At 48.7% G+C, this 19,903-nt stretch overlaps 1 protein-coding gene across 2 annotated transcripts in view; it reads right to left on the reverse strand.

Moving 5' to 3' along the window:
* Window positions 1-3,500: 3,500 nt before the first annotated feature.
* man1a1 (mannosidase, alpha, class 1A, member 1) overlaps window positions 3,501-19,903 on the reverse strand; it is a 73,273-nt gene continuing 56,870 nt past the window's right edge. For both annotated transcript variants that reach the window (XM_027001641.2, XM_027001642.2), the window contains 7 exons: window positions 17,991-18,114; window positions 17,527-17,620; window positions 14,002-14,117; window positions 12,846-13,065; window positions 11,258-11,430; window positions 10,186-10,301; window positions 3,501-6,083 (listed from right to left, as the gene is read on the reverse strand). In XM_027001641.2, coding sequence (XP_026857442.2) covers window positions 5,960-6,083; window positions 10,186-10,301; window positions 11,258-11,430; window positions 12,846-13,065; window positions 14,002-14,117; window positions 17,527-17,620; window positions 17,991-18,114 — 967 coding nt within the window. In that variant the 3' untranslated portion in view covers window positions 3,501-5,959. The remainder of the gene's footprint in view (window positions 6,084-10,185; window positions 10,302-11,257; window positions 11,431-12,845; window positions 13,066-14,001; window positions 14,118-17,526; window positions 17,621-17,990; window positions 18,115-19,903) is intronic.

A 19,903-nucleotide genomic window follows, 5' to 3' on the forward strand; every position in this document is an offset into this window, starting at 1 on the left:
AAAGATGTTTCTCTAAGGCGTGGTTTTTAACTGAATTTTCCAATATGTATATTACTTATTTATAAATCAGGCTGTTAATACACTTAAAATATGTACGGTCTTTTAGATGTGTGTGAATTTCGGATGTCCAGCAGTAGCCTGCCAACATAGATGGACTCCACATTGTTACCGATTTTCCATAGGCCTACTATATAAAATGATATGTGCGTATTATGGGTTATAAACTATTTGCTCCATAGGAGTAGTTTGGCGGGGTGGGTAGACATTGCTCACACTATGTACAAAATGTAAGAATTATTTTAAAGTGTATTGGAAGGAACATTGAGAATATAACATTTTTGACCTTGCAACGACTCTTAAAAGCACAATTTTTCAAAAAGTTACTTAAGTAAATAGCGCGTTACTACACGCCCCTGGTAACTAAAGATCAAAAAGGACTTGTAGGGTCTTCCTCAGATTGAGGTGTGTAGAAATAGAGTTGGGAGCCGTCTTATGGAGGAGTCTGAGAGTTGCGTCAAAGGTTCGTTCACCCTATAGCCTCACTGCAGTCTAGTGGTCCCGTGCTCCTCATGCTTGCTCTGTTGTAGAGATGTTGAGTTGTAGTACCTCTCTATTCACATGGTACATGCAAGCATGCTTGCATGCATGTGCTCACACAGACACATGATCATTTTCTGTCTTAAACAATGACTGTATTCTTTATCTGACCTCTGCAAAAGAAGAGATCGGTGCATAGAATTCAGAGAGGCCAGGAAACCTATTTATCTTCCTGCAAATATCCTCTGGCTAAAATCACCCAGTAAGCGTTAATGATCCGTTTTTATAGGTAGTGTGGGTATCCGATTGGTCTGTGTGTGTGTGAGGCTTCAGTGGTCTTACAGAGATGGCCCTGTCGTGTTTGGTCTCCTGGCTGAGTGCATTAACAATGTTGCACACCACGACTGCAGCAACTTCTAAAGCTCAGCCCTCATCAGAACACTCCACCCCACGGCTCTGTTGTCTGCTGGCTCTCCTGTCTGAAGGGCCACGCTGTGTACGTCTGTCCTTTCTAAAGCACAAGAGCTGGATGCAGGCGACAGGGTTCATTTCTGCTTTAGCCTAACGTGGAGGTGAACGAGTTCGCTCATGTAGAAGCAGCGAGAGCAGTGTGAATGAACAACGCTGCTCTTATCTGCATCACTAATTACCCCTCTAATTACCGTTCAGTATCAATAGCAGCCTGCACTCTCCTGCCCGTCCTGCTACCGGTGGCAGAGCAGAGAGCCCTCGAGAGCCCAAAGCACAAACAGTATGGATCAGCAAAGCACACCCCACAAAACACAGCTCAGGAGATCCCATCACACACGCACAGTGCAGTTCAGGAGACCCCGACACATACACAGCATAGCCCAGGAGACGTCGCGATCACACACAGCACAGCTCAGGAGACGTCGCCATCACACACAGCACAGCTCAGGAGACGTCGCCATCACACACAGCACAGCTCAGGAGACGTCGCCATCACACACAGCACAGCTGAGGAGACGCCGCCATCACACACAGTACAGCACAGCTCAGGAGACGCCGCCATCACACACAGTACAGCACAGCTGAGGAGACGCCGCCAACACACACAGCACAGCACAGCTCAGGAGACGCCGCCATCACAGCTCAGGAGACGCCACCATCACACACAGCACAGCTCAGGAGACGCCACCATCACACACAGCACAGCACAGCTCAGGAGACGCCACCATCACACACAGCACAGCTCAGGAGACGCCGCTATCACAGCTCTGAATGCAAAGGTCTCATGTAGGAACAGAATTTTAAATAGGCAAATACAAGATGAGTAAATTCTATTTTTATTAGGCAAATTCAGCAACAGCAACCAACTAAAACTGTTCATAACGAGTGTTTAGAAATTTCAAACAATATCTTTTTAAAATCACAAACCACTGACAGTCGGATATGATAAAATTTCAAAGCAATCACTAGTGGCTGATGTGTGGACTGTGGAACTATGGATTCTGATAACGCATTTGTCCATCAATGGCTCATAAATATCCAAGACTAGTTCCTGGGTGTGTGGAATACTACTGTAGCTAAGGATGTGAACGTTGATAACGCCACTGGGCAGACTGTGGCCTGGCTGGCAGAAAAGGAGATTTGCATATTGATAGCTTCTCATTCCTGTGAGGACAGATTTAGGCATGGTCCTGCTCGCTGTTGAGGAATGGACATTCAGTTGCCTTGGCTGCTGTTATATTTGACTGAAGAAATTCTGTTGTTCTACACTTTCATAGAGCAAAATGTGCAGGTTTAGCCAAATCTTCTGTCTGTCAGACAAATGAAACATTAGGTTATTCACCACACATGGGACGTGTGCTTTGACGAGGTGTTGCTGTTACATTTTTGCGATGTGTTAAAAGTTCACTCTGGGAGCTGAGAAGAAACCAGCCATGCCACCTGTTTTGTTACAAAGCTGAAGCAAGACATTGGACATTGGAGTTATATGTAGCGATGAGTAATCAGTAAACTGAAGAACGTGACTTGCGAACCTCCAATTTGTTTTTCCCCACAATTCTAAAACCCATTTTACACCAGACGTAGTAATCGCGTCGTAGGAGTGTATTGCTCGCGACGCGCTATGTTAATCAGTATAACCTTTTATACAAGCCGCACCACACCGCGGTTGTAATATCCGCAGCAAGCGACAACCTCCTCCCCCTCCAAAAAATACCCCCAAACGTTTTGGCTCCATTTTTGCAGAATAAAACAGTTTCTCCATAGAAACAGTTCAGAATTAATTATTCTTGCAAAAAATAAGGAACACATTTTTATTCAGCAACATTAATATGAATCTCAGCAAAGGTACTGACTTTCTAAAAATATATATTAGTGGTCAGAATTTGACCTTTTCGATGGAAAAACCCCACACAACAGAACCTGTCTTAGATGAAACCGTGTGGGCAAGTTTTCACTGCGTCCCTGTTCACGTGGATTACACTGGTGACTTGGGACCGCTGTGAACTCGCAAGCGTGGCGCAACACCTGCAAATGGTCGCGCCCGCCTCACGCACGAGCTGCAATACGAAAACCCAAGATCTGATGTACCTTTGGGTAAATAGATGCTTGAGCCACATTGTTATTTTAATTTGCAGATGCAAATACCACAACAACAAACTGAACCATACATCTCTAAGGTCTCAGCTTTGGATCCAGGACAGTAACCATCATATGAAACCACAGAAACGGGAGAGGATGGGGTTTAATGGCCTCCCCCACTTTATGAAGGAACACACTCCGTGAAACATGCACTGTGAGCTTATATTAAAAGATTTTCATTTTTTATTCACAATAGAAGTGTAACAAATATAGTTTATCAAAAAATTCTGCTGCTCATTAATATAATTTATTCCATAAGATCATAAGATTTCTATAAATGTTCAGTGGCAGTTAGCCAGAATGGAATATGTCATTATAACAAGGGGGAAATGATAAAATAACCAGCCACATATGGAAAAACAAATTGCTATTTGCAATGGAATGATTATCAGCAATATTAGTTACATTTCTGAGATTGTATCACAAAACAGGAGGGAAACCACCCCCCCCTGCAACAAACCAAAAACAAAATCACAAAAAACCTCATAGAATAGTCAACACAATATTTCTGCCAAAACTTGCCCCGAAACCTAAAAGAAAACAAACAAACAAACAAACAGACAGACAAAAACTAAAAAACACCTGAACAGCACAGTCTAATCTGGCTTTTGAAACGAGATGCAAGGAAAGATGCCTCAGGCTGCAATTTCTCAGACATCATCCCCAGCGACCTCGCCAGTCTGGGAGTTACGCCGGCAAGCCTGCCGTGAACACAAAGGGGACGAGCTGCACTGCTGAACGGCAGTGAGATTTTCAGTACGAGTACATTAAAATTCAAATGTCATATCCACAACATGTCACAGTGTCAAATGAAGGGCTGGGAATTAGGCTCCGAATGGCAACGTTCGATCGCCACAGTTTCTGACATGTTCATATTATATTGATTGGGCGAGCGACTGGGAGCCACGCTCATGCTGTCCACTGACGCAGAATAATACAGGAAGCAGCACTGAAGCTGTTAGCGTTTTACAGAAGAGTTGCTGAGAGGGTCGTTAGTTGCAAATCCTGTAACAAATGGTGCAAGGGTTTCCCTTTGGTCTCCATGTTTCGGAACTGCAGCTCTTTGGATCTACTTCAGCAGTTTAGTTCTGTTCTGTCCCAGAAGTAAAAGACAAAGACCTTGCGGGAGGCAGGACAAAGGGGTGTCTATTGTGGAGTTTTCCCAGTGTAGTTATGGAACAGCAACTGTGCCCAGAGGAAGACCACAGTCGGTCCTTTACACAACCTACTCACGTATATAACCACCCCCCCCCCCCCCCCACGCGCACACACACACACAGGGAACTGTGTGAGAGAGCAGGCATGTTTTATCCAGTGTTCTATATCCAAGCGTGCCTGAATCCCATTTTGTTTTCTTGCATCCTTGCGATTCTCTGATTCTTTAATTGTGCTTCCTTTGTTTCCACCCACTGCGGCTCCAGCAAGCAACCCAATCATTACCTTAACCCAGAATGTTGTGCTTTTAAGAAAGGAAGAATAAACTAGCAAAAAACACAATGACACAAATGTTCACATTTGGTGGTACATTCATACATCATAGTTCGCTCTGTTTGATTGACATGGTCCTCTGCTCCCTGACTCCTGCTTACTGATCATTGCCCTTTTGATAGTCACTTCACCAGTGTGCCAACTAGGCAAAAACCCAAAAAAACAAACTGGCCCCGAAAAAAGAATAAGTCCTATGTCTTCAGTAATAAATTAACACAAAATATGTTTTTTTTTTCTTTTTCTTTGATTTTTTTTTTTTTATACCATGTAAACGACAAACATCCCCGCCACACCTGAATGAGTAAACGATCAACAAATGTACACGTCTTGTCTGTGTCGTCGGAAAGTAAGATGCTGTCACGGCAGAGAAGAAACCGGAAGCACTGACGTACGCAGGAGGGCGAGCAAACGGCGCGTTGTTCTGAGAGAGGTACTTCTAACACCCGTGCTAGCCCAGCGAGGCAGCTGGGGCTCCTACAGCCCTTCTAGTCCTGCGCCGCGAGAGATCGAGTGTAGGAGCTCGCACGTCTCGCGGTGCAGGGCTAGGACATCCCACACCTCGCGGTGCGAGACGGCTCCTCGGCAGGACTCCCACCAGACCACAGAGGTGGCCGTCGCCGAGGAAAACAAGGCTGTCCCTCCCTTGGCCTCGGAAAAAGAAGAAAAAGCAAGAAGGACCCGAGCAGAAGCGGAGGTGACCCTCGCCGCTTGAACGACTGCTCACCTTAAAGCTAAAAAAGGCACTAGTTAACTTCAAATCACTACCTTACAGGGTGACTCAAAGAAAAAGAGCAAAAGAAAGAGCACGACACTTATACGAATGATCCAAGAGTACGACACCATGGATACAAATCCAATGGACTTCTATAATCAAATGTTTAAAACACACACACACACACACAAACGCACGCACATACCCGCGTGCGCAGACAGACACACGAATGACAGCCACTGACTGAAGTATGCCCGTTTTTGATTTTTTTTTTTTTTTTTTTAAACCCTTAGTATGTATGTGTGAGGGGGGCTTCTTAGGCGATGTCATGGAAATGGTCTCCTCACAGAGGAGGGAACATCCTGTCGGGCCTTGTAGGACCGAACAACGGGGGATGAGGGTGGGCCGGCGCGGTGCGCCCTGTTGTCTCTAAAAGACGCCAGGGAGTACGCTGAGTCAGGGTGAAAGGGCTCCGTGCCAGGCCGCCCCAGCAGACAGCGCGGGTCACAGTTTCGGAGGAGGAGGGGCCCCTGCCCAGAGGAAGGGGGAAAGCCAGCAGCTCTGGTTGGCGCCGGAGGGCGGGTGTCGAGCTCCGGGGAAGGATTCTGGGTCCTACAGCTGACTGGATCTGTCCGCCGTCTCTTTCTTTATGACGGGTAGCGGGTGGGCCTCTGTGTTGAAGACCCAGTGCTCAAACGGCAGGTGGTCGTCGTCCGAGAAGAGCAGGTACAGGTACCTGCAAGAGAAGGAGACACCGTTAGTCCTGCATTGCTTAAAAGTGAGGTACACAGGCTTGCCACAAGTCACTCACAATTTTTCCCCTACGTGCGTTTCCCTTGACCCACATGCTATTTCGAGAGGCTGTGAATGACTGAAAACAACCGCAACACCCCTCCTCACGCTATCGCAGTCCACTGACCATCTCTGTGGAACCTAGGGTCTCCATGCCACAGAGTGCTCCCCGTCTCTCCCAGTTAGCGGGCTGAGCCCAGCCGTGGTGATGTGCATTTTTAGGGGAAAAGGAGGTCAGTGCAGACCACGTGTGCAAAGAGAGCGGAAGGGAGATGACCGAGTTACTTTACTAAAAGTCGGCAGCGACGGGTGCTTGGAAACGGCCGCCCGCTCTGCTTCACGGGCCGGGTAACGAGGGTTGTTCTAGGGGACGAAGTTGAACTATTAAAACGCTTCCGAGATGAAAAGACAAAGATGAAGAAGAAGGTGGCAGCGGCAAGTCCAGGGGAAGAGCTAGCCGCAACAGCAGAACAAGCAGGGAAACAAAAAACAGCCCTGCGCTCAGCAATCCAGCTCTCGCAGATGCAGCAGAAACAGCTGACGGAGGGTTTCTCTCACCCCCTCCGCATCATTACAGTGAAAAGACTCGGTATTTCACTGATAAACAGAATTCTGAAAATGGCAGCTCACGCAAGCATTGTGCACTTTTGTGCCAAGTGGGGCATTTCCTGCTGCGTGGTCCACGAATATGACTTCCAGCACACCAGCACCACGGGGGGATAAAAAGCCTGGGTCATTACATTGAGCTTCTACTTTTCGGTTGCCAGTTTCTGGGTAAAAAAAAAAAACAAAACAAAAAAAACTGCATAGATATACAAAAACAAATAAACAAAAACTCCCATCTAAACGCCATCCACTAGTCCAGCCTCGTGCAAATCGACAGTGGAAATCATTTGGCCCAAAAAACAGCAGCTTCTAAATTGACTTCTAAATGGCTTATGTTTCCAAAGAAGAGAGGAAAAAAAACCCTCTCCAAACTAAGTCACTCCATAAATTAAAATGTCTATTGTATTGACGTGTCCTAACTGGACTGTTAAAAAAGGTCCTTTCTTCAGGGCGTAATGCAAACAAACTGAAGAAAGGTGCTCAGTTAATCGATCAGGCACAACCAGGTGTACTCAACGGTATCTACTGAACCTCACCTGCAAAGCAATGGCATTGGCTAGATATTAAAGACCAACTGCCGTTGTATGTATACGAATGTCTCAAATACATATCTACTTATAAACAGCCATGAAAAGGGAAAAGAAACAATTCCAACACAGCTGTGTTCCTTTGTGTCTAGTTAGTCCAGAAAGTTTACACACATACAAAAACACAAAGCAAACTATATAATCTATAATCGCTTTCCTGATCAAGGCCTGGGTACTTCACAGCTTCCACGCTGAAGTAGCGACTTCAATCCATCACCCCAATGAATTGACTTTTCTAGAATTTTCAATGCCGTGAGTTTTTAAAGACAAAGCGTGCTACCTCCTTGGAGTCTTAACGTTTAGTCTTAGTCGTTCTTAATGTTCATGCTCAACAACATGCCCCGTAAACATTTTTTTTTTTTTTTGTCCTACCACAGCGCCCGCAAACACGCGACGGGTGGCCCACCACAAACTCAGAATTACACCTGACGATGCCATTGGCCCTGCGTTCCTTCTGTGTCCTTACGTCCCAAAACGCCCTGCACTGAACGACATTCTCACAGTGGAGGCACGGACTGCGTTTAAAAGTCTTTGTTGAGCCGTGCTTTTAGTTTGAAACCTGGTTGGTAGCTTCTTACTGATGTGTCTTTTATAGACGGTGCCATTCTAACAAGACGGCGTCATAGGTGGATGGAAATTATTTTAAGTGTGGGTCACTTTGCATTATATTCCAGATGAATTTAATAATTTAATTTTGGGGGCATGGAAACTACATTGTACTATAAAGCACAAGTTAGAACTGTGTTTTGCAGTGGTTTTTTTTTTTCCTTCTTAAAAAAATCACAGCATGCGAACGTCTTAGTTACTGCACCCCCTCAGTTAATGCTAATGGAGAGCGTCATTCACAAGATCTGGAACTCATTTCGTTAGCCTGCTCTTCAAAGTTTCTTTGATGAGACACCCATGGCTGCATCCGTCCGATTCTAACGACAGTTACAACAAAGGTTCTCAGAGATGGAGCACGGCTACAACTACCGTCCTGAAACGGTTCGCGTTCCCTTCGGAAGAGAACGGCACACCAAGTTTGCGGCTGCCCTGGGCCACGGCTCGACGGCGTAAAGTTTCACGAGCGGAACTCAAGTTGTGGTTCAGGAGAGTGCACATCTTTGTTGGCACAGTGTTGGCGGCGTCTCCTGAGCTGTGCTGTGTGTGATGGCGGCGTCTCCTGAGCTGTGCTGTGTGTGATGGCGGCGTCTCCTGAGCTGTGCTGTGTGTGATGGCGGCGTCTCCTGAGCTGTGCTGTGTGTGATGGCGGCGTCTCCTGAGCTGTGCTGTGTGTGATGGCGGCGTCTCCTGAGCTGTGCTGTGTGTGATGGCGGCGTCTCCTGAGCTGTGCTGTGTGTGATGGCGGCGTCTCCTGAGCTGTGCTGTGTGTGATGGCGACGTCTCCTGAGCTGTGCTGTGTGTGATGGCGACGTCTCCTGAGCTGTGCTGTGTATGTGTCGGGGTCTCCTGAACTGCACTGTGCGTGTGTGATGGGATCTCCTGAGCTGTGTTTTGTGGGGTGTGCTTTGCTGATCCATACTGTTTGTGCTTTGGGCTCTCGAGGGCTCTCTGCTCTGCCACCGGTAGCAGGACGGGCAGGAGAGTGCAGGCTGCTATTGATACTGAACGGTAATTAGAGGGGTAATTAGTGATGCAGATAAGAGCAGCGTTGTTCATTCACACTGCTCTCGCTGCTTCTACATGAGCGAACTCGTTCACCTCCACGTTAGGCTAAAGCAGAAATGAACCCTGTCGCCTGCATCCAGCTCTTGTGCTTTAGAAAGGACAGACGTACACAGCGTGGCCCTTCAGACAGGCGAGCCAGCGGACAACAGAGCCGTGGGGTGGAGTGTTCTGATGAGGGCTGAGCTTTAGAAGTTGCTGCAGTCGTGGTGTGCAACATTGTTAATGCACTCAGCCAGGAGACCAAACACGACAGGGCCATCTCTGGAAGACCACTGAAGCCTTTCCTCTTTCACTCTGACACACGCACGGTGGATCGTTTCAGCTAGCACAGGGAGGGGACAGAAATTGGATAGATACAACAGCAGCCTGAGAGAGAGAGAGGCTGGCAGAAGAGGGGCAAACAAAACAAACTTGTTTCAGGAAAGCATCAGGGGTGGGTTTTAGGGGCCAGAGTTTATGGGCTGCACAGGCCTAAAAAGCCAAATTTTTACTGCCTTAAGTGCAGGAGACATTTGGAAGTGCAGCTCTGCACTGTGACGTTGATGGAGTCCACACACGGGGAGTGCGAGCCCAACTGCAAGCAAGAGGGCTCTGTAGAGCAGCCTAGAGGCATGATGGGAAGGTGCTTTGATGTAGAGTAGCACGGACGCCCGCTATACATCCTCCACATGCACACCCGCACACACAAAGTTACGATATTCCTTCCCATGACAAAGACAACTGAAAGTGCCACAAAATTATATACAAGAGCGAAACAGATAAGTAACACAATGAATAAGGTTTCCATATAATCCCAATGGAGACCAGAGTTTCACAGTGGAAAAGGCATTAAAAAAACAAACAAAAACCCAAAACAAAAAGGTTGTGTGTGTTGTGTGTGCTGTGTCTATGTGCAGCCAATTTCATAAACTGCAGGAGCATTATATTTCACAAGCACCAAATGGAAAGTGTCTGAGGAGTAAACAGAGAAATTCTGCATTACATACTACGTGTGTGTCTGAGAGAGAGAGTGAGAGAGCTCTAGACTCTTCCAGCTTACCAGGAAGGTGGGAACTTAGCTGTCTGGATTTCACACGCACACAGAAATTTACGAGCAGTTAAAGATGACAGATTGGGAAATCTAATATACACAGTGCCATAGTGATTCCTTTGAATGTGTGTGTGCACGTGCGTGTGTCTTACTTGAGAGTCTCTGCTAAGTAGAAGCTTTGCTGAACGTCGTCATAGCTGGGAGTGCTGGCGTAGACGTCCCTGACGCCGCTGTAGCCCCCCTCGACCCGGCAATGTTGCTCTAGAGCCTGAAACACAAAAGACAGACACTAACACTGCTGCTAATGAGAGCACAGCTCTCGGCCAACACCGTAACACTGCTGCTACTGAGAGCACAGCTCTCGGTCAGCAACGTAACACTGCTGCTACTGAGAGCACAGCTCTCGGTCAGCAACGTAACAAGGCTGCTACTGAGAGCACAGCTCTCGGTCAACACCGTAACACTACTGCTACTGAGAGCACAGCTCTCGGTCAACACTAACACTGCTGCTGCTACTGATCGTGCATATGCATATAGCAGCTATTAAAAGTCAATTATTAAAAAAGCTATTTAAAGGGAGTGAGACAAAATGAAGGGGAAAACAGTGAAATAAGGCAGCAGTTTAGTCATTTGAGCAAAGGAGAATTGAGTGGTGGCAGAGAGGGGGAAGGGGGGAAGGAAAGAGAGCGAGAAAAAGAGAGAGAGAGAACGAACATGAGAAGAGAGCAAATGCACCTGGAAATGAAAAGAGAAACGCCAAATTAGGGGGCAGGGAGGGTAAAGCCAGAGAACAATTCCATCATTCTAATGGGCTGAGAGATTGAGCCAGCACATTCAAGCGGGAGACGGGGATGCAAGCAGACAAAGAGAGCACGCACGAGAGACAGAGTGACGCGGAGCGGGAACGTGGCCAGAGGCTGAAGGCATGCACGTGTCAGTCCCGCACCATGACACGCCTGCAGGACCAGGACAGGCTGCATCTGCTTGTGCTGTATGCCAGGGAAAAATCCCCCAACGCGTGCGCACACACCCACACACACACACCCACCCACCCCCACATCCCTTCAGCTATATGGGAAACAGAAATTCCTCATCACAAACGTCACTGAGTAAACGAGATTTGTTGCTGGGATGCCTCTTGCACTCACACACGCACGTGTGCACACGACCAAACACACAGCCTTCGAGTGTGTGTGTAGGGTCCGGGGACAGCTGTGGCCTCACCTGCACGGCCTCCCAGCCCCACTGCCTGTATTTGGGGTCGTGGGTGAACCTCCACATGTACATGTAGGTCTCGATGACCTCGGGACGCAGAATGAAGTACTTCTCGTTCTGCCGAGTGGCGATGGCTTCCACGCCGCCATCAAACCGAAACGCCTCAGGACCCAACTTCAGATCTGCAAACAAACACACACACAAGCTGAAAATAACAGGTGCAACATTTGTGTTTAAAAGAAAGTACGGAACACTAGGGCCAACCCCCCCCCACAAACCCAGCGCTCATTAAAAGGACTCTGCACCTCTGTCACACTGACCATGTATGCTGAAAATTAACCACAAACTTCTCAGTAGTAGGGGTCGGTTTCCTTACATCAGTAACGATTACAAACCTAAACTGGCAAATTCATTTGAACATCTTTGATACAGCTGTACTTCTCTCATTACTATGACAGTCAGGTTATACCAAATAACATATGTAGAGACGATTTTTTGCTTCAAGGCTGCATCGACAGGTCCCAGAAAAGTGTGTCCGAGTTGTTACGCATCAAGGCTTTGGCTGCTTGCTCGGCAGAAACGGGTCGAGCTGTTCGGTCCTGGATCGGCGTGATGGCAGTGGTAGCAACGCTTGCGGGCCAAACGGCGCTCGTCCTTCGCGGCTGGCAGGGCCCGAGGCGCCTGACGCTCTCAGCTTCTGACACGCCGTGATTTGTTTTACAAAGGACTCGCCACCAGCGGACGACGCTGGCCGCCGAGCTTCTATGGGTCGTTGGCAGGTCTATAGTTCACAGGGACTGCCTCCCTGCCACACAGGGGAGACGCTTGAGGACGTTAAGACAGGGAGGAGTCCAGACTGGCCTGCAGCGAGTGCTGTGTGTGGAGAACTCTTCAATGAGACCACCTTTACCTTTGACGCTATTAGCTTTGACGCAGTTAGCCTGCTGGCTTCTAAGGGCTGAAGAAATAACTTTTTTTTTTTTTCTTGTCTAATACAAGGAGAAAAAAAACACTATAGAAAGATTATACATACATATACACACTCACTAACACTCACTCACTCACTCACTCACACTATAGAGGTCAGTGGAGAGAGGTTAACTGTAGTGGATTTGGGGATAATCTAGCATTACTTGGAGCCTGAACTCTTGATGGGGTAGACGGACGCGGCACCCTCCTCCGCTGACGTTACGCCACAGTGCTGATCTTCACAAGCGTAGCAGGGCCCATGGCCCTCTGGGAAGCGCTTTATCTCCCAGCGCTGTCACACCCAGGCAGCTATTGATCTGTTAGTCCCCAGCAGCTCTGGGGAGGGGAGCCAGTGAATCCTGCATTCGCCCACAAATGAACCCCCCCCTCCCCTCCCAGTCAGTCACGCCATGCTGACCAGCAGCAAACATTTCACTGCAGACTGGAGATTTACCTCTGCCAACTGGAGCTGCTAAACAAACACAAACATGCACCCTTTGGTTTAGAAAAGGGTGCATGCCGGCTTCTCCCTTCAAATCTAACGTCTGCCCTCATGTAGAAACCCAATCCTAAGAATCCTTCTGCCGCACACACTCGGGTGGTGTGCAGGGGGTGGATGTCAGCTCACTGGTTCGGGCGTAGGACTCGTGGCACGTTCGTGCGATCTCGGCAGCCAGCTCCATCTGGTGGCCTGTGGTGGCGTCGGGTGCGCCGTCGGCCCCCAGCGCGATCATCCCCCCAGCAAAGCAGGTCAGGTGGCCCATCTTGTGCTCCAGGAGGCCTCCCTTCCACTCGGCGATGTAGGTCAGGCCCCCGCTGGACTTGCGGATCAGGTTTGTCTCGATGGCCTGTGGGGAACACGCAGGGAGATTGCGATCAGCGCCGGCGCAGCGGAACTTGCCCGGGACGAGCTCTACGCATATTTGGGTTTGCTGCGTCTGGAACCAAGATCCATTGGGAGGCTGGAGAGAGGGAGAGAGAGAGATCTGTTGGGCAATTAGCAGCCTCCGTAGAGCCTGAGGTGAGGGCCATTGGGGCCGAGATCAGGGGTGCAGCTGGGGCGCGGCAACATGGATATTAAACAGGCGTCGCAGAGAGGAAATTCCAATCTACTCCGCCTCAAGTCAAGCAGACAGGGTGGCGCAGATGGAAATATCCCCCCCCACCCCCAGCTGGAGCACAGAAGATGAACCGCCCCTGCATATAAAAATTTCCGACCACACACACACACACACACACACACACACACACACACACACACACACACACAATAAATCCCTCTGATGGCACTGGACGATTCCCTCTTAGTGCTGATGTCTCAACTGCTAAGAAAAGAGTAGCTAACAGAGAAACAGAGGTCTTCTCTGACAGCAGAGCAGGCTGAGGAAGAAGCTTCCGGAATGACGGTCATGGCTGATGCACGTGGAGCACAACCTCGCCATTACCGTGGCCTACATTACGCGCTTCTATTATCAGATGAATGGTCATGGGTTTTTGGGTTGGGAGTGAAAAAGAAAGAGAGGGAGGGAGGGAAAACAGACGTTATGGTGATGTTAAGGCCCCCTGCTCTCTCTAATGGAAGTACGGGTTGAACTGATGGTCTGGACCAGTCCTCTCTGCGCTTCTTCCTCTGCTTCTCTCTCTCGCTATTGCGCCACGTGCCAGCAGAGTGACCTGCCGGGGGTTTAAAAGCGCACGTCCCCTGCTGGGGGGGTTCCTACCGCGCGCTCGCCGCGACGCAGACGGGGCGAGGAGCCGGAAGGGCCCCGAGCAGCAGGCGTTACCTTGAGAGCGTCGTAGTAGAGCCTCTTGCCCTCTTCGTCCTTCTTCTCGGACATGAGCCAGGCTTTGAGCAGGTACTCGTAGAAGCTGTCACCCAAGCCACCCACAGACACATGATCTGATCAACCACATCGGCAGGGGATGGAGAGATGGAGAGAGAGAGAGAGAAAAAATTTATGAATATGACTTAATTCTGCTAATTGCTTTGGAACAGTTATTACAATCCATGCCAATAAAGCACTTTGAATTTAAGAGACAGAGGGGGAGAGACAGCGAGACAGACAGAGAAGAGAAAGACAGAAAGACATTGACAGAGATGGACATGGAGAGAGAGACGCACACACAGACAACGGGGGGATGGGACACAAACTCTCAGATGGACACCCACACACCAAAATGGGACAAGGTGTTCCAGTGATGCATGGTACTTGTCTGTAAAAGTGAGATTAGGAGCATTACTCTGAATTCAGAGACCTCTAAATGTGTGTCCCCGTGCACGGACTGAGCAGATTCTCCATGTGCAATACAGCACATTTATAAAGCATTGTATAGAGAGTATGTGTCTGTCTGTCTGCCTGCGTCTCTGCATGTGTGTGTGAGTGTCAGAAGACCATATCAGTGCTGTCTACTTCACTCTTCATTGAGTATCTGGGCTCTGAATATGGCAAAGCCTTGTTTGTGTCTATATATCCACACAGCTCATTAAGCACTGGGCTATTTGTGTGTCCATCAGATGGCAGGAATAACGAGTGTGTGTGTGTGTGTGTGTGTGTGTGTGGGGGGGGGGGGGGGGGGGGAAGTCACGCGGTGACCACCGCACACACACACACAGACAACCAGCACCCTGAAAGTACTAGGCTTAGTGGAGAGGATACAGATCCGAGAGAGAGAGAGAGAGAGAGAGAGAGAGAGAGAGAGAGAGAGAGAGAGAGAGAGAGAGAGAATGAATAAGGTAGTGAGAGGGGGTGTGTTGTGTTTTTAACAGGCTGTCAGTAGGAACGTTACCACTGCTGCTAGATCTTTGTCTGCTGAAGGGCAAAAAGGGCTTCTTCTCAGTATGCTCTCAGCCCCCCCCCACTGCTGTTTAACAAACACTCCCACACAGTGTGCTGCTGAAGACATTCGAGGGCTCCCAGCAGCCCTGTGAGGTGGCTGTCCACTGGCTATTTCTCAATAACCCTCAAAGAGGTGAGTGAGAGTCTGTCTACTTCGGAAATAAAGAGCAGCTCCAAGAAAGATCAGACAGAGAGAGAGAGAGAGAGAGAGAGAGAGAGAGAGAGAGAGAGAGAGAGAGAGAGAGAGCGCTAGTGAGTGTGAGTGAGAGACATGACTAGAAAGTAAAGAAAGACCAAAGGAGAGGACGAAGAGAAACGGAACAAGTGGAAAGAGCGCGAGAAACAAAAAGTCAAAGATGACAAAGGAACGGTGGCGTGTCTAGGGTTCGATCCGTGTGGCGACAGCAGCCGGATGAGGGGTGTCATCACGGAATCACTTAATAGGGCAAAGATTTAGTTAAAGAATATATTATTTTTACCTGCATGATTAATGGACACATAACCACATTACTGTATTGCCTTTGCTCTGTAGTTCCAAACGCTACAAGGATTTGGTTAAAATATCTAGTGCCACAATCAAATTGTCTAGGATTAATATACCTCTCAAACGCATGATTTAAAATCTCATACCGGTATAATAATCATGATAAATTAGGTGTATTTAAATGTACTGAATGTTAATCCCAGCTAGAATCTACACAGAGGAGGAACAGATCTGTAGTCTGTGCAATAAACTATACTGGAAATATCACTGTACATAGAAACGAAAAACGTACACACAAACTACGATTACGTGGATGGCACGCTGGAGGTCATGGCATATTGCGAGAGTGATCCAAGTTTAGACAAGTAGATGGAGGGGTGGAGGAGGCTACAATATTTCAATGGATGCGGGAGATGTTTTTCACGTAATGATTCTCAGCCAATAACATAGCGAAGGCTGAACTAACCAATATACTCCCCGCTCAGCCAATCAGAGGAACGCACGGCAATTATATCTGAACACACAGCTATATACATTTTGCACATTTCATAAATAAATAAATAATTTAAAATATAACCACAAAATGATAAATGTAACAAATTTAATTTTACTTATTTACTTATAAACTTGACTTATTAATTGAAGGGCTTGATTTGGAGTGGAACCGGAGATGCCCAGGCTTTTTTTCTAGGGTGGCGGCCTGCAAATGAAAGCGTTTTTTTTGGAAAAACATCCCTGGAGCAGATTTCTTCTTTCTCCGGCAAGTCCCTGGCATAAGTGACCTCTACGAGAAATGGCCCCAGGGCGGGAACAGACTACCGAATGAAACCAGAGGATGGCCAGCTGTGTTTTGACGCAGGTGAAAGGTATCGGTGACGCTCCCCGCGGCCCGCTGCCTTCTCGTCATTGTTGCTCGTTTCTGCCGAACAAAGGAGCTGGCAGGAAGTGAGCAGAAGACTCTGTGTTTGGAGAGTCTCCGGCTGCTTCCTGCTTACGTGGCAGGTGCCCCGCCCCGCGCCAACCCTCTCCCCTGCTGCCCCTCTCTGCTCCAGCCCACCTCCGCCCACCACCCGTGGCACGTAGCGCAGCTGAGGCTCAAACTTGCAGCCCGGCGTCAACAACCAACGGTGCGCATCGAGTATTCTGGTCAAACTGAATTATTTACAACTTTGCTAAAATCATCTCCTAACAAATAAACAAACAGATGATGGGGAATCATAATCCAAGTGATTCAACTCTAGATGCCCTGAAAGCAGGTATTATAATGCAGGGGATCCTGCACAAAGGGTGTAAACAGATGAAGTCATTCTGACCTGCTAGGTGAGAAACGGATGTGTACGCTGGGGCATTTCAGACTAACATTGCATCACAAATAACCATTAATCCACTCTGATGCTTACAGGAGAGAAAAGTTCTGGAATGCCAGAAAGGGCCTCGGGCTCTTGCTTATGAGTGAGGAGCAACAGCTACACCCACACAAACCTCTGCCTGTGTGTGTGTGTGTGTGTTTGCTTTTGTTTTCTTTATGCACTTAATACATGATCTGCCACTGCACTTCTCGCAACCTTTAGAGGCAGTGCACGTACACGCACACACGCACACACAAAGCATTCTGTTTGGCCCCAATGTCACCAGTGAAAAGCAGCACATAGGAAATCTGCACTCTGAGGGTCCTGTTTACTGAGCAGTTATGTGCAGTTGTAGCCCAGGTGGGATGCCAGACTGCTGAAAAATGCTCACCCACAATTAAATGATTATTTTATGGGTAAATCAGCTCACAAAGTCCCACTGTGTGTGTGTGCTGCATGCGCGCGGTGGCCTTAGTCAAGTGTGGCCTGTTTATCCCTGTACCTCAACCGCAGAGCAGAACAGACTTTTCTGCCCTATTAACTATGAACTAGAGGGCAGAGGGAGAGAGAAAATGAATAAGATAGTGAGAGACAAGAGAGTCATAACAGAGACAGAGCAAGACCGGAGGAGAGACTTACGTTGTCCCCACTGTCCACTGTTGGGGTTCAGATAGTTGGGGTACAGTCCCTGAGGCTTGTCCAAGCGGTTCAGCACCTTTCGGATGTTCATGACCTGTAATGGGGCACAGAAAGAGATTCACAGTCTAATGGGCGGCACGGTCCAGCGCGTCCGCGTGGCAAACTCCCAGAGTGCTTGAGATGCGAGAGGCGTTTTCCTGTGGAGATTGCACTCATCAATTCTGAGGCTGCAGGTGACTTTCACAGTTAAGTCAAGCCCCGGCCGGCGCTTGTAATGGAATCATCTATCACGGCAGCTGTGGTGGAACGGGGCGGGGCAGGGGCGGGCTGCGGGGGCGCCGGCCTAGGGGTTGGAGTTACATGCCTCGTTTGCAGCGGCGAGGCCCCGCAGCGGACGGTTCTCGGGGGCGATTGGGCAGGGCCGGAGGGGCGGGGCGGGGAGGGAAGGCGGAGCTCCTGCGTACCTTCTCAGCGAACACAGGCTTCCCAGACAAGCGGCCGAGGTGCATGAACTCCAGGTGCAGCGTGCCGTACTCTGCCAGGATGCTGCTGCCGCCCGACGCCCATGGCCAGTTGCGGCCTATGCCGCTGCAGAAAGCACACACACACACACACACACACACACACACACACACACACGTCACGGTTAGTCTTGAACAACCTATCCCGCTGCAAACAAACACACACACTGTCACCAGACACTATGAACAACCAGAGTCCTGCTGCTCAGCAAAAACGACGGACGATGATTAGCACAGTTCATCCCAGCAGTCATCCCCCTCTGCCCTGAGCAAACCTGCCCCTCTTCCATGACTCCTCCTATGATGACAGGTGCGTCTCCTCCACCCCACCAGGGACGGCAGCCTGAACTCTGGCTGCCAGGATGCCCTGCTTCTTCACCGGATGCCATAGCAACATGATTAAGCCATCCTCCCTTACTGGACCTCTGCATCAGCACCAATTATGAAGACAAATTGTCGCTTGCCTAACTAACTGATGACACAATCAAATCCTCGCGACAGAGGGAAACTGTCCGTGGAACTTTTTAACAGTCAAAATAGCAGAGTAAGAGGAGGGGGCACTTTAAGTCTGCGGCGAGGGGCGGTACTAACCAACCGCTCTGGTCCTGGGAGCTGGCAGGATCAGGAAGGCATCCAGAGTGTGGCGTGGGGTGGGGATGGACATAAACATGGGCAGAAGCATGACAGAGCATGATGCCCCACCCCCGAACCCCTGTGCCAAACCAATTTCTTATTTCAAAAGCTGATTAAATCATGCTACACAAACCTGAAATATGGGGGCGGGGGGCTGCAATAGAACAGCGAACCAAACCAAAGAGCATCGCTTTAGCCAAGCTGAGTGCAGCCGAGAGCAGCTGTATGAGCTCTGAGGAGATTACGGCAGGGCAAATTGGGAGGAAGTCAGCTTTATGGACATATATGCACACTGTGTATGTGTGCGCATGCGCACACACATAGGCCACCTTGGGCAACACAGGTTTCTGTTCCTTTATTTGCACATGACTACGTGGAGAGGATATGCTGCTTTTAACGCCCACGGTCTGCTCAGACTGAGCGGCTCTGCCGGCCCACAGACTGGTGCATTGGAGCCCCCCCACCAGGGTTAATATCACACTGATATTACACTGGATTACACAGCAGCACGGTGGAGCCCCCCCACCAGGGTTAAGGTTACAGGCTGTGTGCGCAACTGGAAATAAAACACATGGTTGAATGGTGGATATGACACGATTAAATACTGGTCTGGAATACCATTTATGCAAATTGTAGAATATTGTGATGAGATTCCAAAGACCACCATCACAATAACATTCATCGGCCGATGGAGTAGGCAGCTCTGTGAAGCGCTGCAAAGCAGAAACCATTCTACACATACACAGACAGACACAGCTTCCACCTGGATTCTTTCTGTGTGCCCTTACTACCACCAGCTAAGATTAGGCTGTGAATGTACCGGTAAAAACAAACAGAAGTTTGTTCTTCTGTATCTAAGCATTTTTAGTGCACAGACAAAAGAATACAGCAGAAAGCAACTGTGTGTGTGTGTGTGTGTGTGTGTGTGTGTGCGCGTGCGTGCCTGGAGACTAAAACTGCATCAGAGCACTGAGGAAAAGCATCTACTGTTAATGGAATCCAGTTAATAGAGTCCAGTCTGGAGCGCTCACTGGTACAGAGGGCCAAACTCTCTGCACCAGTACTCTGGCCATTAGGGCACCGAGGGGGATATTCGGTCTCCTTGACTCTTGTCCAAGAGAAGACGGCATTCAAGTCTCAACTTAGGCTGCAAAATTGCAAAACACTACAGGCTGAAGCGTTTTTCTCTCAGGAGTTCCGATTTCAGCCAAAGTCCTGCATTT

Source organism: Electrophorus electricus, chromosome 3, assembly GCF_013358815.1.
Source record: "Electrophorus electricus isolate fEleEle1 chromosome 3, fEleEle1.pri, whole genome shotgun sequence".
Classification (NCBI taxonomy): domain Eukaryota; kingdom Metazoa; phylum Chordata; class Actinopteri; order Gymnotiformes; family Gymnotidae; genus Electrophorus; species Electrophorus electricus.